Raw genomic sequence first — 18,888 nt, 5'->3', positions numbered from 1 at the left:
TTCCTTACTGATCGCAAGTGGGGGCCTTTAAATATTTTAAATATAAATTATCCGTAAAACATTCATTAACATACATTTCTTCCAATACAATGCTCCACTTGAGAAATAAAACCTTAAGAATATTTTACAATCACGTCAACAAACACTGGCCACAGTTTCGAGGCACAAAGATTATTACTAAGTGAAGATTTTATTGTAAAACCTGAATTAACATTAGAAGCTTCAATAACTTAAAACAGTTTCTTGGTAAATTTATAAAACTGAACTCTCAATCAAAAGCATATATACGATCCTTAAAAGAGTGGCCATAATTACCTTTCGCTCAAGACTATCATCACCATCAGTTGAGCTGACACTGTCATGCATCCTGGATCTCGAGGGTCGTTGTCGCTTTGATTTCCCTGAAAGATGTGCTCGAGCCTTTAGTACTTTGCTATCCAATATCTGTGTTTCAGGTACTGCTTCATTAAAATCTAAACCAGAGATAAGTAAAGTAAATTTAAAATGAATCCAGTTTTACTGCATTAATTGAAAATCAGTATTCATTTACTAATTAACAGATATTTTATTTGATTTATTTGACATTTTTATTGTCACATGTATTTTGTTACAAAATAGTGAAAAGTGTTGTATCGTGTCACCACTCTCCAGTACCATCTTACAACACAGAACAATAAACCCAAACATTGAACATGGGGCTAGAAAAATAAAGAAATACAATTCAACTTTACAGCCCTTCTTATTAGATACTCAGTCATGGGCCTGGAATGGCCAGCTACAAGTCCCTTGGCTGCCCAACTGGAACAAGAGTCGCCACTCTTCGGTACCTTCTTGCCTCCACCACACCGGCCCAACCTCAACTCCACCGCTGCTGCCAAAGGTCTGCTCCAGGCTCACCTCGCCAATGTAACCACCGCCGATGCACCGGGTCTCATATTGAGCCCAAACATTCCTTTACCGCTGCCTCCATGAATCTGCGCTAGATACAGATGCCATGGGGAACCAAACTCACCTCCGCTACAGCAGCCATGAGTCGGCGCTGGACTCACCTCATTGATGCAAAAGCTGCCAGAAACCCAAACTCACTGTCAATGCCATCGCTGCAACCAAGCTCTTCACAAGAGGTAAAGACAAAGAGAAACAATGAGAAAAGAGAGAGAAAAAAAGAAAGAAAAGAAGAGAGGATGAGTCCAGGGCTCAGGAGCGTGACTCTGTTGCCATTGCGGATTAGCAAAAAAATAATGAAAACTATAATAAAAACAATATAATAACAATCAGAAACAATTGTGTTTAACTTAAATAAAGGGAATTACAATGAAATGTCGATAGAGTTAACTAAACTAAACTAAACTGGGTGGATAGATTAGCAGGAATGAATGTAAGCAGTGGTAGACATTTAAGAGTGTAATTAATGACTCTCAGAAAAAATACATCCAGGTAAAAAGGAAAGATTCTGAGAAAGGGATAAGCCAACCATAGCTAACCAAGGAAATTAAGGGGAGAATATTAGTTTAAAGAAAAAGCATGTAAAGAGGCCAAACTCAGTGATAGCCCCATAGACTGGGACAAATTCAGCATCCAGCAAAGGTGGACTAAAAAGACTAAAGACTAAAAAGACAGAGAAAATAAACTATGAGAGCAAACTAGCAAGGAATATGAAAACTGACATTAAGAGCATCTTTGAATATATAAAAAGGAAGAGAGGTCCAAGTGAATATAGGCTCCTTTGAAAATAAATCTAAGGAGATGAGTTTGGGGAACAATGAAATGGCAGAGGAATTAAGATAGATACTTTGCATCAGTTTTTACATTGGAAAATACTTCTAACATTCCATTTATAATAAAGTAGACAGAGGAGAAATTAAATATCATCACCAACACTAAGGACATAGCATTAGACAAACTAAAGGGGCTAAACGCAGATAAGCCTCCTGGCCCTGATAGAATGCGGGCTGGAATCCTAAAAGAGGTAACTATAGAAATAGTGGATACATTAGTTGTAATTTTCCAAGAATCGATGGATCCTGGACAACTTCTAAATAATTGAAAAACTGCTAATGTGACACACCTATTCAAAAAGGGAAGGAGGCGAAAAGCAGGTAATCATAGGCCAATTTTATCTTATTCACTTGTGTTGTTCAGAAGGTTGGTGCAGACTTGATGAACCGAATAGTCTTTTCTGCACACTAGGGATTCTATGAAGTACTCGGATCCTGGCGGACTTCTCATACATCTTGAAAGAAGTGATTAGTGAGGTTGTTGATGCATTGGTTTTAATATTCTAATACTCCTTGATTCAGGACTGTCTCTTTACACTAGAGGATAATGAATGCAACTCCTTTATTCAAAAACGGAGCAAGATCGAAAGTAAGAACCTACAGGACAATTAGCTGAACATCTGTCAAAGGCAAAATTATTAAAGAAGTTTTAACAGGGCACTTAGATAAGTTCAAGGTAATTAGACAGAATCAACATAGTTTTAAGAAGGAAAATAATGCTTGACCAATCTACTGGAATTCTTTGAGGAGATAATGTGCTGTGGATAACGGGGAGCTAGTGGATATACTGTACTCCGATCTTCAGAAGGCACATGATAAGGTGCCACATCAAAGATATTGTGGACCATAAAAGCTCATGGTGTTGGGGGGGTGGGTGAGAATATATTAGCTTAGATAGAAAAGTGGCTGGCTAAAAGCAAGCAGGCAGTAGGTGTCAATGGATCTTTTTCAGGTTTGCAAGATGTAATGGGCCAGATGCTAGGGCTTCAACTGTATCCAATTTATGCAAATGACTTTGATGAAGATAGAAGATATGGTTGTCACATTTGCTGGTAACATGGAGATAGGTAAGAATATAGAACAGTACAGCACAGGAATGGTTGTGCCGAACATGACACCAGATTAAACTAATCCTTTCTACCTGCCCAAGGTCCACATTCCTCCATTGCATATTCATGAGCTTATGTAAAAGTCCCTTAAATGCCCTCATCATATCTGCCTCCACCACCAGTCCGGCAGCGCATTCCAGGCTCCTACCATGTTATGTGTAAAAAACTTAACCCTCACATCTCCTTTGAACTTTTCCCTCTCTCCTTAAATACACGCGCCCAACTATTAGATATTCCAACTCTGGAAAAAAGATGCTGACCGTCAACACTATCTATACATCTCATAATTTTGTAGACTTCTATTGTCTCCCCTCAGCTCCATTGCTCCAGAGAAAACAACACAAGTTTTTCTAGCCTCTCCTTATAACTCATATCCTCTAATTCAGGCACCATCCTGGTAAACCTCTTCTGCACCATCTCCAAAGCCTCCACGTTCTTCATGTAATGTGGCAACCAGAACTGAACACAGTACTCCATGTGCGGCACAACCAAGGTCTTATAAGGATGCAACATGACATCCTGACTCTTGTACTCAATTCCCCAACCAATAAAGACAAGCGTGCCATTCACCTTCTTTACCACCCTATCTACTTGCGTGACCACGTTCAGGGAGCTATGGGCTTGAACCCCAAGATCCCTATGTACATCAATGTAGTTCAGGGTCCTGCCATTAACTATATACTTTTCCTAACATTTGATCTCCCAAAGTGCAGCAGGTCACACTTACCCGGATTAAACTCCATCTGCCATTTCTCCACCCAAATCTGCAACTGATCTATATCCTGCTGTATCCTTTGATGACCTTCTATAGTATCTACAACTCGACTGATCTTTATATCGCTTGCAAATTTACTAACCCACCCATCTACATTTCCATCCAAGTTATTTACATATATCACAAACAGCAGAGGTTCCAGTATGATCCCTGCAGAACACCAACAGTCACAGACCTCCAGCCAAGCAAACACCCTTCTACCACTACCCTCTGCCTTCTATGAGCAAGCCAATTCTGAATCCAAGCAACCAAGTCACCATGGATCCCATATATCTTATTCTTCTGGATGAGCCTATCATGAGGGACCTTGTCGAAAGCCTTACTAAAATCCAAGTAGACAATATCCGCTGCTCTACCCTAATCAATCACCTTTGTCACTTCCTCAAAAAATTCAATCAATTTAGTAAGACATGCCCCGCAAAAAGCCATGCTGAATGTCCCTAATTAGGTCATGCTTTCCTAAATGCATGTAAATTCTAAGAATTCTCTCCATAGGTACAAAAGTAAATTGTTGAGATTACTCAAAGCGGTTACATAAGAACAAAGAGCAGTAATAGGCATTTCAACCCACAGGACCTGCTCCACCATTTAACACAATCATGGTTGATCTCTTCTCAGCCTCAATTCCATTTTCCTGTCCTATAAAACTAATCTTTTCAACTATTCTTTTAGTCATCTCTATCTTGTACCCTTCTGAATACGTTATAGCTTTTACAGGATCATAGAAAATAGGAGGAAGAGTAGGTTAATTGGTAATTCAAGCCTGATCCACCACTTGATATGATCATGGTTAATCCTCTATCTCAATGCCATCTTTCTTCTTTCTCCCCATAGTCCTTGATGCCTTTAAAATCTAAAAATGCATCTATCTCTTTCTTGAAAATATTCAATGACTTGGCCTCCACAGCCTTCTGCGATAGAGAATTTCACAGGTCCATTACCCTTTGAGTGAAGAAGCATTTCCACATCTCAGTCATAAATGGTCTATCCCGTATCCTGAGACTGTGTCCCCTGGTTCTAGACTCCCCATCTAAGGAAAACATCCGCCCTGTAGCCTGTCCAGCCCTGCCAGAATTCTATATGTTTCAATCAAATCCCTTCTCAAACTTCTCAACTCAAATGAATTTCGGCCCAGTTGAAACAATCTCTCCTCAAAGGAAAGACCTGCATCCCCGGTATCAACTCAGTGAACCTCTATGACAAATAGACAAAGAAGCTAGATCAAGTTTTCATTTTTGAACTATCATTAGAATTGAAACATTTCTCATTTTAAAGGATGATCACATCATCCTCAGTTAAATAACAAGTGATAAAAATCCATTTTGTGCTGAGTTCCATACAAAGGTGTTATTTTTAAAATATACATATACCATCAAAATGTTTTACTCCATTCAGCAAATGTATAATGAAACACTGCTGATATACAACTGCATTGTAATGACAATAAAAAAAACTTACCAAAAACCTCATCTGGGTCAGCTGACTTCATAGTTGAAGTTTCAACAACTTCTGTGAATGATTAAAATATATATGTAACCAACAATCATCTCATATATGTATTTATCCTCGAAATAAAAGGAAAACATCTTGTAAGATAATCAATTCTGCAATACCAATATTCTACTGTTCTGTGTCAACAGCTCTTTTAAATTTGCTCCTTCCTGGCACAATATACACAGCCCAGAAGGTGAGAACGCACAACTACTGGAAACAGTGAACAGGTTAGGACTTTTTTTATAAGACTGATGAAGGTCCTTAAGATCATGTCTACTCTGTCAAACTCTTTCACTAAGACGATGTGACCACTTGTAGGAGAGTTCAAAGTGGTCAAGTTAATAGCATAGATGCATTTAAAGGGACATTAGGTGACAGAAATGAACAGAAGAATACGTTGATAGGTTGAAATGAAATATGATGATAGAGGAAGCTTACATGGAGCATTGAGGTGTGCATAGACCTGTTGGGTTGAATAAATTTTAAAAAATATGTAAATCTGTAATTATGATACCCAATTGTTTGAAACATACATGATTTAAAGTTGGTGGGTATTTGGCTGGAGGCACCAATTGGTAAAGAAAATGACACTGAACTTTCATTGGGAAGTCATTTGAAACAAAATGTAATTTATTAACCTGATATAGTAATCAGTAAAGATTTCAAAGCTCTTGTACATAATTTAGTTAGGTAATTTATAGTTTATTTTCTTTCTTGAACCGCTTAGAAATATTTAGATACACAATAAACATAACTCAAAGGTTAAATAATTTATATTTATACTTGTTGATTTCCTGTGGTATTGCAAATAGGAAACATGACCAAAAGTACTTCTTTCCCAAGTGATTTAGATAAGTCCTCTCCCGCTAGGAATACAGGATTTAAGAGGCAGGAGCCTGCCTGCTCCACCATTTAGAGGATCATGGTTGATCTGGTTGCGGTTTCAGTAACACTTTTCACATTACCTTTGGCTCTTTTGTCTATCAAGAGATAAACTGAGGAGACAAAGTAAAGAGGAACCAGTTGAATTGAGGGAAGAGTATACAAAGTAGTGAAGTGGACTACGGATGAAGTGAAAAGAGAACTGGTGGGATAGGGAACATAGAAAATCGGAGCTAGATCAATGCTGATTTTCTACCTCAACACCTTTTTCTTCATATCCCTCATTTTGTTTAATACCTAGAAACCCTATTAACTTCTGTGTTGAGTACGCTCAATTACTAAACCTCCACAGCCCTCTAGTGGATAGAATTCCAAAGATCCAAACCCTCAGTGAATATGTTTCTCCCCAGCTCAGTGTTAAGTAGAGACAACAAGGTGCAGTGTTAAGTAGCCTACTTTTTATTCTAAAACTATGCCTTCTTTTGTTTTATTCATTCATGGGATATTGGCATCCCTGGCTGAGCCAACATTTATTGCCCACCCCTAGTTGCCCTTCAGAAGTGGTGTTGAGCAGTCTTCTTGAACAGCTGCAATCATATGTGTCATAGAGTCATACAGCAAGGAAACAGAAAACAGACCCTTTAGTCCAAATTGTCCATGCCAACGAGATTACCCAAACCAAACTAGTCCCATTTGCCCATGTTTGGCCCATATCCTTCTAAACCTTTCCTATTCATGTACCTGCCCAATTGTCTTTTAAATGTTTTAACTGTGCTTGCATCTACCACTTCCTCTAACAGTTTATTCCACATATGAACCACCCTCTGATGCCACTCAGCCCATTTGCTGTTGGTAGCCGCACAAGATTGTTGGGCAGAACGTTCATGAAGGAACGTTAATATATTTTCAAGTCAGGATGGTGAGTGGCTGGGCTGGGAACTTGCAGCTTCTGGCATTCCTATGTATCTGCTGCCCTTGTCCTTCAAGATGGTAGTGGTTTTGGATTTGGACAGCATTATCTAAAGAACCTTGGTAATTTTCAGAAGCATAATCTTTTAAATGCTGCTACTACTGAGTCAGCAGTGGAGGACTGAATGTTTGTGGATGTGTGTTTCTATAAATCAAAGATTCAAATGCTTTATGATGCTTTACAATACATATCAGATCTTCCCACCTTCAGTTGAACCGTCAAGGTTGTACCCCCGCATTCTTGTCAAGCTATCAATTGCTTTAAGTGGAGGCTCTCTTATTATATCCATGAATGTTGTTTTCTTTTCCTGCTCCTCTCCAAAGATGTTATTATTGTTGTTCATTTGAGTCCCATTTGTTCTCGTTAATTTTTGAAGCTCGACTTTCAGATCTGAAATCTAGAAAAGAGGATTTTATCTTAATTGTCACTTAAACAGATAGAAACAAATTAGGTTAATTAGTTTAACCTGTTAAACAAGAAAATGAGATCCTATGATACCACTGACATACTTTTGCAAGACATTTACATGGCTAATTTGAGGGGAATTAATAAACTATTATAACCAACAAACTAAACCTCTCTGAACCCTGAATTGCAAATCCACATTTAATTGCTTGGAGATTTGCTGATTTCTAATTTTAAAGAAGTTAATTCTTTAGGTAGATAACTTAATAGTAATAAAGCCTAATTCTTCAATTCTTTCATTCTTGTCTACTGCAATTGTTGCTCACAATGCAGTCTCCTCTACATTGGTGAAACCAAATACAGACTATATCTTACAACAATACTGTTAGCGCTCCCTTCGACTTTTGCACTAGGCACCTTCACCATCTGTTCCATGTACTCCTCTGCTCGCCTGTACCCTTATTCTCCAAAGCATATAACCCACCATTTCCAACTCCTTCGGTTTCAAGAACAGTCATATCAGACTTGAAATGTTAACTCCTTCCTTCTTCTTAGATGCTGCCAGACATGTTGAACTTCTCCAGCATTTTCTTTTCTTATTCATTAATTGGACTGCGAATAGTTAAGAGATAATTTAATTCAGAAAATATAATTCACCTCCCCGCAGAATCATAGGCCTCGATACTTGCAGGGAGGAAGCAATGATGATGGAGGCGAAAGATTTATGATAAAATGGGTTTCTTGGAGGTTCTATTCATTTTAACTGTTGGACCTGATGACAATTTTGTGGCTAATTTACAACTTGTTATTGCTGCTGACAGATTGGATATGGCTCCAGGACCTATAGAAAGATTGTGGGCAATCAATACACAGAGCGTGGGTCATGGGTATAATGCAGGGCGAAAGAGAACTAGATAGGCAGTGCAGGAGTTTCCTGTAGTCATTCCCCTGCAGAACAGATTTATAGCTTTGGATACTGCTGGGGGCAAATGGCCTCTCAGACAAAAAGCAGCAACAGCATAATTTGTTGCACCACAATTAGCTCTACTGCACAGAAGAGAAAGAAGTAGTGTAGGAGGAATAAGAAATGGAAGTTTAATTGTAAGGGGAATAGATAGATGTTTATGTGGCTGCAAATGAGTCTCCAGGATGGTACTTTGGGCGCTGTGGTCAAGGATGACTCCAACATATTCAGGAAGGGCAGGGTGAACAGCCAGTGGTCAAAAAGCATTGAGAATAAAGTGGATGAATTAGTCACACAAATAGATATAAGCAGTATGATATCATTGGGATTAAGGAGATATGACTGCAGGCTGACCAGGGATAGGAATATCCAAAAGTATGCAGCTTTTAAGAAGAATGGTCAAAAAGGAAAAGGAGGTGGGCTCGCATTGCTGGTTAAAGTAGACGTTATTGCAGTAGTGAGGAAGGATATTAGTGCTGATGAAGTAGAATCAGTATGGCAAGAGCTTAAAAACACCAAATGGCAGAGAATGACAGAAAACGGTAATACATTGACCCCCAAACTGTAGTGGTAATGCTGGGAAGGCAGGAAGTAGAGATGCATCTGTAGGTATGGGCAACTTTAATCTGCATAATAGATTGGCCAAATCAAATCAGTAACAATGCTATAGAAGAATAACTCCTAGAATGTGGACAAGATGGTTTTCTGGATCAATACACTGAGAAACCGGCCATCTTAGACTGTACTTTGCCAATTATTCCTTGCTTATTGTACAATCTAGCTGTGTGAGGCCCTTCAAGCAAGAATAATCGTGATATGATAGATTCTTCATTAAAGTGGAAAGTGCAATGATTGGGACCAGGTGGACCTTGTTGACTATGAGGATCTTGATTGGGATCATTAACCTGGTCCAATCAGGAAAGTCTTGGCTAACCAATATAACCAAGAGATGCCTGCCCATCGTCAGTGGTTATGTTTGAGCCCGGGGATCCTTGGAGAGGGAGCACGTGGTGTCCAACAATACTCTCGATTGCTTTAGGGAGAGGTGGGCACCACAGTGGGTGAAATGCTTTATTGTCCCCTCAAATTCTATTTTGATTTGATCCCTACCCACCCATTCATTTTTTCTTTCACGTAAGCATTGCTCCTACCGAGCTTTACTTGTTACTGGTTCCCTGGCCACATGGGTGTTTTTCCTGGTGGTGTTAATGTTGAATAAAATTATTTTGGACATTGTGTTTTTATTGACTCCTGCACTTACACACACACAACATGGGTGCTGATGGGAAAAGTAAGCACTACTGCTGTAAGGCAGTAGTGTAGGGGTGGAAGAAAAAAACATAACCAGATTAGAATCTCCTCAGTTGAGGACTGACTCTGAGCTGGCTAGTCACAGCCAGTGTAATGTGCACTAGTAAATAAAGGGTGACTGGGTGATAGGACCCAGCCTCTGCAGTTATTTCACAGTGATGTAGTTGAGACTCGGGTCCTGAATCTAAATATGGGCAATTACAATTGTATGGGATGTGAGCTGGCTATGATGAATTGGGGAACATTACTGAAAAGGATGATGATAGGTAGGGAATGGCAAACATTTAAAGACTGAATGGAGGAACTGTGACAATTATTCATTCCTGTCTGGCACAAAAAAAATGAGAAAGGTGGTCCAATCATGGTTAAGAAGTTAAGTTAGGGATTGTAGCAGTTCCAAGAACGAGGCATACAAATTAGTGGAAAAACAGCAGACTTGAAGAGTGGGTGCAATTTAATTTTCAGCAAAGGAGGACAAATTCATTGATTAACAGGAGGAAAATAGAGTATGAGAGTAAGCTTGCAGGGAACATACAAACTGATTGCAAAAGCTTCTGTACATATGTGATGAGGAAAAGATTACTGAAGGCAAACATAGGTTTCTTAGACACAGGTCTCATAGGTCAGAAATGGGGAAGGCAATAGCCTAGTGGTATTATCGTCAAACTATTAATCCAGAAATTCAGCTAATGTTCTGAGCCTGAATCCTGCCACAGAAGATGAACTCAATAACAAAAACAAAAGTAAAAAGAAGAACGCACTTAACCGATCATGGAACCATTGTCAATTGTGGAGAAAACCCATCTGGCTCACTAATGTCCTTCAAGGAAGGAAATCTACCATCCACACCTGGTCTGCTCTACTTGTCACTCCATACGTATTGCAATGTTGTTGACTTTCAACTGACCCCTGAAATGGCCTAGCAAGCCACTCAGTAATATCAATTGCTACAAAGATTCAACAAAGAAATGAAATTGGACAGACCACCTGGCATCAGCCTATTTACTGGAAAACACAACAGCAGAAACAGCAATGTCAACCTTGAAAAATCCTCCTTACCAACATCTGGAGCCTAGTGCCAAAATTGAGACAGTTGTCTCACAGGCTAGTTAAGCAACAGCCTGACATACTCCCATTCACAGAATCATACCTTATAGACAATGTTGTAGACACTACCATCACCATCTCTACAGACGCCCTGCCCACTAACAGGACAGACCCACTAGAGGTGGCAAAACAGTGGTATACAGTCAGAAGAGAGTTGTCTTCGAAGTCCTCAATATTGACTTTTGAGCACATGAAGTCTCATGGCTTCAGGTTAAACAGGGGTAAGAAATCCTCTAAGAACCGTACTCCCTTGGCTGATGAATCAGTACTCCCACATTTTGAAAAAACATTTGGAGGAAACACTGAGGGTGGTGAGGACTCAAAAAGTTTTCTGGATGGGGGGATTTCAATATCCACCACCAGGAGTGGCTTAGCAGCAGCAGTACGGATTGGGCTGGTTGGGTCCTAAAGGACATAGCCGCTAGACTGGGTCTGCGGCAGGTGGTGAAGGAACCATCGAGGGAAATACTTGACTCACCCTCACCAATCTACATTCCACAAATCACTTATTCATTACAATATCAATGAGTGACCAGCACAAAGTCCTTATGGAGATGAAGCCCTGCCTTCACATTGGGAATAACCTCCATGATGCTGTATGGCATGATCACGGAGCTAAATAGGACAAACTTAGAACACATCTAGCAATTTAAAACTGGACAGCCAAGAGGTACTGTGGGCCATCAAAAGCACCGGAACTGTACTCCAGCACAATCTGCAACCTCATGGCCTGGCATATCCTCCATTCAACCATTACCATCAAGCCAAGGGATCAACCCTGTTTCAGTGAAGAGTGCAGGATGGCATGCCAGGAACAGCACCAGGCATACTTAAAAATGAGGGGCAAATCTGGTTAAACTACCAAACAGTACTACTTGCGTGCCAAACAGCATAAGCAGCAAGTGATAGACAGAATAAACCAATCCCAGAACAGATCAAATTTAAGTTCTACAGTCCTACCATATTCAGTCGTGATTGTGGTGCACAATTAAACAACTCACATGGAGGAGGCAGTTCCACAAATATCTCCATCCTCAATGATGAAAGAGCGCAACACATCAGTGCAAAAGATAAGACTGAAGCATTCATAGCAATCATCAGCCTGAAGTGCCAAATGGATAATCCATCATGGCCTCCTCCAGTTGTTCCCAGCATTAGAGATGGTCTTCACAGATGATATTCAATTGGTCTTCAGTCAATTCACTTCACTCCATGTATATTAAGAAACAGTTGGAGGCACACAATGCTGCAAAGGCAATGGGCCCTGACAACATTCTGGCAATAGGACTAAAGACTTGTGCTCCAGACCTTGTCATTCCCCGAGCCAAGGTCTTCCATTACCATCATCCATCATCCTCACTTTTAACATCCTGGGGATTACCGTTCATCAGAAATTTAACAGGACTCAGCATACAATACAGTGGTTACAAGAGCAGGTCAGAGACTAGGAATCCTGCAGCGAGTAACTCACCTCCTGACTCCCCAAAGCCTGTCCACCATCTACAAGGCACAAGTCAGGAGTGTGATGGAACACTCTCCAATTACCTGGATGGGTGCAGCTCCATCAACACTCTAGAAACTTGCCATCATCCAGGACAAAGCAACCCGCTTGATTGACACCACATCTGCAAGCATTCATTCCCTCCACCACTGGTGCTCAGTAGTGGCAATGTGCATTATCTACAAGATGGACTGCAGAAATTTACCAAAGATCCTTAGACAGCACCTTCTAAACTAACTATCACTTCCATATAGCAGTACAAAGGCAACAGATACATGGAAACGCCACCATATGCAAATTTCCCTCCAAGCCATCCTGACTTGAAAACATATTGCCACTCCTTCAGTGTCATTGAATCAAAATCCTGGAATTCCCTCCCTAAGGGCATTGTGGGTCAACCTACTGCGTGTGGACTATAGTGGTTCAGGAAGGCAGCTCATGACCGTCTTTCCAAGGGCAACTAGGGATAGACAATAAATGCTGTCCAGTCAGCCACATACATGTCCCATGAATGAGTGAGAAAAAGACAAAGAGATGGCAGACCAATTAAATGCATATTTTGGTTCTGTCTTCACAAAGAAGGACACAAATAAATTTCCATACATTTTGAGGAATACAAGGTTGAGTGAGAGGGAGGAATTGAAGGAAATCTGCATTAATAGGAAATGGTACTGGGGCAACTGATGAGATTAAAAGCTGATAAATCCCCAGGTTCTGATAATGTAAATTCCAGAGAATCTAATGGAAGTAGCCCTAGAAATAGAGAATGCATTGGCGGTCAACTTTCAAAATTCGATGGACTCTGGAACAATTCCTATGGGTTAGCAGGTAGTAAACGCAATCCATTGTTTAAAAAAAAGAGATAAACAGAGAATTTCAAACCAGTTAGCTTGACATTGGTAATTGGGAAAATGCTGGAGTCCATTATAAAAGATTTAATAGCAGAGCACTTGAAAAACAGTGACAGGATCAGTCAGCCACAAAAGAAAAATCGTTTTTCACCAATCCTTTTTCGTGTAGTGGGTTGCATTTGCTGCCTGCCAATCCATAGGAACTGTTCCAGGCAAATGTTATGTTGGCCTTCCAGTACAGTTGGAATTCCAGTACAGGAGCAGGAATATCTTGCTGCAAGGGGAGGCGATGGCCTAGTGGTATTATCACTGGACTGTTAATCCAGAGACCCAGATAATGTTCTGAGGACCCAGGTTCGAATCCCGCCACAGCAGATGATGGAATTTGAATTCAATAAATATCTGGAATTAAGAGTCTGATGATCATAAATCCATTGCCGATTGTCAGGGGAAAAACCCATCTGGTTCACTAATGTCCCTTAGGGAAGGAAACTGCCATCCTTACCTGGTCTGGCCTACATATGACTCCAGACCCACAGCAATGTGGTTGACCCTTAACTGCCCTCTGGGCAATTAGGGATGGGCAACAAATGCTGCCTAGCCAGTGACGCCCTCATCCCAACAATGAATAAAGACAAAAAAATTGTACAGGGATTTGGTGAAATCACATCTAGAGTATTGTCTGCGGTTTTGGTCTCCTTTGTTTTTGGGTGCATGGCATAGCTTACAGGGAACATAACCTTCAACCAGAAAATTTAGGATAGAAAATTTTGAATTATTAGAACTTAGGAAGTTTAGGGCATCAGAACCACAGACATTTCATGTTAGCTGACAAGCAAAGGAATCATAAAATTCTCTCCACAGTTCTAGAAAAAGAAACTGGGCAAAGTCAGTTAAGTAATGATTTAAAACAAAGGTTTTATAGGAAAGGTACTTCTGTGAGATTCAGTCTGTGACAGATAGTGCTGGTAAACAAGTTGAAACTTTGTTGAAACATGGTACATCAATGACATCATCGGTGGTGCTTTCTTCTCTCATCTGAAATTGGAAAAGTTTATCTATTTTGCTTCCAATTTCCACCTTGCTCTTACCTTCACCTGGTCCATCTCTGACTCCTCCCTTCCCTCCCTTGACATCAGTTTCCATTTCTGGGGATAGGCTGGCCACCAATATCCACTACCCACTGACTCCCACGGTTACCTTCACTACACATCGTCACACCGTGTTTCCTGTAAAGATTCTATTCCATTCTTCCAGTTTCTCTGTCTCCATCGCAGCTGTTCTGATGATGCCAGCTTATGGAAGGGGGCCTCCAAAATGCCTTGAAATGTCCGCCTTCTTCAAAATTTCCCACCACCATGGTTAACAGGACCCTCAGTTGCATCTGACCCATCTCCCCCACTTTGGCCTTCATCCCTTCTCTTCCCTCCCACAACAGTGATAGGGTCCCCCAGTCCTCACTTACCGCAATAGCATCCGCATCCAAAGGACCATTAGCTATGTGATTCCACGACATACTCCCCTCCCCTTCCATGTCAGCCTTCCACAGAGACTGCACCCTGTGGGACATCCTGGTCTACTCCTCCTCCATTCCCAATACCTCCACAGCACCTTCCCATGCAATTGCAGAAGGTGTAACACCTGCCCATTTACTTCTTCCCTCCTCACTATCTAAGGACCCAGACACACTTTCCAGATCAGGCAGTGATTTACCTGCACTTCACTCAATGTAGTCTACCATATTTGCTGCTCACAATGTGGTCTACGCTAGGGAGACGAAACACAGACTGGGCAACCACTTTGCAGAACACCTACGATCTGTTTGCAAAATGACCCTGAGCTTCCTGTTGCCTGCCATTCAACACACAACCCTGCCACCTGGCCAACATCTCTGTCTTGGACTTGCTGCAGTCCTCCAGCGAATCTCCGTACAAGCTGGAAGAGCAGCATTTCATTTTCCACTTGAGAACGCCTGCAGTCTTTGGGACTCAATGTCGAGTTCAATAATTTTAGGGCCTGAGCACCTCCTCCCCTGTCCTTATCCCAATCAATTCTGAAGAAGGGTCACTGGACACAAAACCTTAACTCTGCTTTCTCTACACAAATGCTGCCAGGCCTGCTGAGTTTTCCCAGCAACTTCTGATTTTGTTTTTGATTTTGATTTCCAGTATCCGCTGTTCTTTGTGTTTTTTTTTAATTCTGTTTTGATGTTTGAATTAAGATCATTCCAAATGTCCTCCATATATGTGCTTTTCTTTGTAATGAACTTATGTTCTGTTGTCAAAGAACATCGACAACCCCATTTGAAGTTGTTTCAATGACAAACTACCATATTAACCAACTACAAAATTAAATATATGGTCTAGTGAGCCAGGTTTCATTACAGGAAATGACTTGTCTAGTTTTAAATCAGCTAGGCCCATAACATCTTAGTTATTATGAAAGAAGAGTAATGAGGACTGTACCACTATATGCCAGATGTGAAAGGATAATGATTGTTTATACACAATCAACAGAGGCATTATTGTAAAAAAAATTAATAAAGATTAAATCAGAAAAAAGTCAAAAGATGTTGTCAATTGCAAAATACTGGAAGAATGTTACATATTAATTAACATTTTCTCATTACCTTTGGAAATGGGCATTGGGCCAATGGACCAGAGGGTGGAAATTTGCAATCATAAGTGAAAAGCATAAGCCAGAAAAGGACAAAAAAAAACTTTACTATTGTCAAGCCTTCTTGTTATTCCATGCACTCATGTGTCACAAATACCCAAAATACTCAGCTAGATACTGACTTGTACTTTATCATTCATATGTCCTCCAGTATAGCGTTTCTGCCAGGGACTTGCACCAGAAACAGAGGAGGAAAATCTTGCATCTGCAACCTTTAGTGTGGCAACGGCTTCCAGCTTTTGGATCTTCTAAGTGCTGTGCAGGGTATTTCTACTCCTGGGGATCCATGGAGGAAAGATTCCACTTACACTCTGGCCTTAATGTTTCGGGTCCGGTGACCCTTCCTCTGAGGATGTTAACTCTGTTTTTTCCTTCACAGATGCTGCCAGACCTGCTGAGTTTTTCCAGCAACTTTGTTTTGGTTCCTGGTTTACAGCATCCATAGTTCTTTCGGTTTTTACACTCTGGCTTTGTTGCTTGCACTAAGAACCTCCAATTGGAGGGAGCCCTTGTGCAAGAGCTATATCAAAAGCTTTCTTAACGAGTCATTTGAAATAGATGCCCATCTTCCAAAAGGAAGATGAAATAGGAGGACCTTTAGATTTCCCCTGCTTGATTTCCAAGTATTTATAATTTCTACAAGGTTGTTTGCACAGATATGTTGCTTCTCTTACAGAAGCTCAAAAATGCCGATAAAGTAGAAAGGGATTAAGTCAACAACTTCAAAAATCTCAGCTTCTATTTTCTCTCTTTTGAACTTAAAAGCAAATTTTCCTGAGGTATGCAAGAGAAATTTGGGGGTTACAGATTCCATAATACAAGACAGAATTTAGTGAATACTTATAAGTGCTGTAAGATTTATGATTAAAAATGAAAGGCATGATGCAAAATTTACTGCAAAAATTGGATTTCTTTGAATTATTTCTAGGATTTTGAAAAGTTGTCAGTTTAAAAAGTTAAGCCTGCAGCACCTCTTACCCTGCTCTGAAGTTTCTGAACTTCTGCTGCATGTAGCTTTTCAACTTCTTCAAATTTCTTTCTTTCAGCATCTTGATGCTTAACAAATTCTATTTCCCTGAAAAAGAGTTTCCAGAGAGTTTTCAGGTTCAGTAAATCATCTTCAGTTCCTAAAGCTAGATTTTTAAAAAATTAATTTCTTACTTCTGCTGGTAATCTTTAATAAGTTTCTTGGCTTTATTATATTTCTTCTCTAAAGCCTGATATTGGCTTTGGGTCTCTTTTAAATGTTCATTGACCGTATGACACAAGGACTGTGCCTCAATCCAGTAGCTCTCTAATTTCAACATCCTTTCTTTGTTCTCTTCAATGCTCTGCTGGAGTTGTGTTTTCTCCATTTCCCACTGAACCTTCTCATTCTCTGCTAACTGGAGCTGGAAAACACAAACAAATGATGTTATCCGAAAGCAGAACTTATAAAAAAGTAGAACTTATGAAAGTAATACATCAACTTTAATTTTACATCAAATTTATAATAAAATATATACTCTATCAGTTCTAATTGGACAGTTTTAATTTAAGTACAGATATTGAATGAAGTTGAAGCAGCATTGGTACAGAGCTATGTGCAGGTCAACAGCTCATCCTTCAGTCTCAGGTATTTTAATTGGGGCAAGTTGTAAGGAACCCAAGATAATGAGGAAAAGATGAAGGGTACCAGACTGTTTATGAAACAATTAGAATAGTGAAATAAAATAAAGTGCAGAAATTATTCAGGTCAGCCCACGTCAATAGAGAGGGAAAGATTTAAGATTTCATACAGGCATAAATATGAATATAGAAATCAGAAGTAGACCATTCAACCTCTCAAGCCATTCAGTAAGATCAGCGCTGATCTGATTGTAACACAAATCCACATTCCCCGCTATCCCTGGTAACATTTCAACCCTTTACTTGAGAATCTACCTACTCTACCTTAAAACTAATAAAGGACTCTGCTTTCAACACCTTTTCCGGAAGAGAGCTCCAAACATTCAAGATCGTTTGAAAATGTTTCACCTAATCCCTGTTTTACTTCAGCAACCTTTGATTGTTAAACAGTAACCCTTATTTCTAGATCCTCCCACACGAGGTAATATCCTCTCCACATCTACCTTGTCAAAACCCTTCAGGATTTTATGTTTCAGTCAATTCAACTCTTACTCTTCTAAACTGCAGTGGATACAAGCCTAGCCTGTTCGACTTTTGCTCCTTATTTAAGATTAGCAGTGAACAGTCTGGAAGGAATAAAATGGTACGAAAAGGAGGGAGAAAAATAATCATGCAGAGAAGATAAAGAGGTGACCCTGCAGCAGTGCAGATTAAGAAGTAACCTTAGTGAGGCGTTCAAAATTATGAACAATTTTAATAGGGTAAAAAAGGATATTCAGTTTCCACTAGCTGGTATGTCAGTAACTAGGGGTCACAATTTCAACATTGCCAGCAACATAGCTAGGAGTTAGAAGCAGAGAAATTTTTTTACTCAGAGTTGTTAGGATTTGTAATGCATTGCCTGGGAGGGTGGTGGAGGTGGAGGCTTCAAAAGACGGTTGAATATATATTTGAAAATGATTAATTTAAAGGGCTACGGAGATAGAGCTGGAGAATGGGACCAGCTAGGCAGCTCTTTTGGGAGCCAGTACAGAAAAAAGGGGTCAAATGGCCTCCTTCTATGCTGCAAAATTCTATGATTGTAAAAATGAAAGTAATGGCTGAGTCTGGAGTGGTAGCCTTGAGATTTGACAACTTTAAGGAGTATCAGAGGTCACAGCTGATTTGATGAATGAAGCTAGACCCTGCCATTTTCTTTACTTTGTATACTTGCTGTCAAATGTGTCTGTCAATTGGGTTTTAAAAAACAGAAACATTATTCGGAATTGCAAAACAAAATGCACTTTCTTCAAACCTTTTTGTCTTGCACTCATCAGGCCAATTCACAAGAAATACCAACCTAAAACGGAAACCAACATTTATACTCTATCACATGAGAAATCTGACAAAAGGACCGGAATAGTCATCCTTAACAAGTGTAACATTGCATGCAATTTTTAAAGATGGTTCTAAATTCA

The 18,888-nt window shown here is 40.0% G+C and overlaps 1 protein-coding gene across 3 annotated transcripts in view; it reads right to left on the bottom strand.

Annotated features, from left to right (window-relative positions):
* The window catches only part of ppp1r9a (protein phosphatase 1, regulatory subunit 9A), a 265,269-nt gene that overhangs the window by 77,222 nt on the left and 169,159 nt on the right, over positions 1 to 18,888 (bottom strand). For all 3 annotated transcript variants that reach the window (XM_048610696.1, XM_048610710.1, XM_048610703.1), the window contains 5 exons: positions 16,985 to 17,214; positions 16,802 to 16,898; positions 7,213 to 7,405; positions 5,121 to 5,171; positions 316 to 473 (listed from right to left, as the gene is read on the bottom strand). In XM_048610696.1, the coding sequence (XP_048466653.1) occupies positions 316 to 473; positions 5,121 to 5,171; positions 7,213 to 7,405; positions 16,802 to 16,898; positions 16,985 to 17,214 (729 nt within the window). The remainder of the gene's footprint in view (positions 1 to 315; positions 474 to 5,120; positions 5,172 to 7,212; positions 7,406 to 16,801; positions 16,899 to 16,984; positions 17,215 to 18,888) is intronic.

This window comes from Rhincodon typus, chromosome 2 (genome assembly GCF_021869965.1).
Source record: "Rhincodon typus isolate 14 chromosome 2, sRhiTyp1.1, whole genome shotgun sequence".
NCBI classification, from domain to species: Eukaryota; Metazoa; Chordata; class Chondrichthyes; order Orectolobiformes; family Rhincodontidae; genus Rhincodon; species Rhincodon typus.
This window is presented reverse-complemented; position numbering and strand designations above follow the sequence as displayed.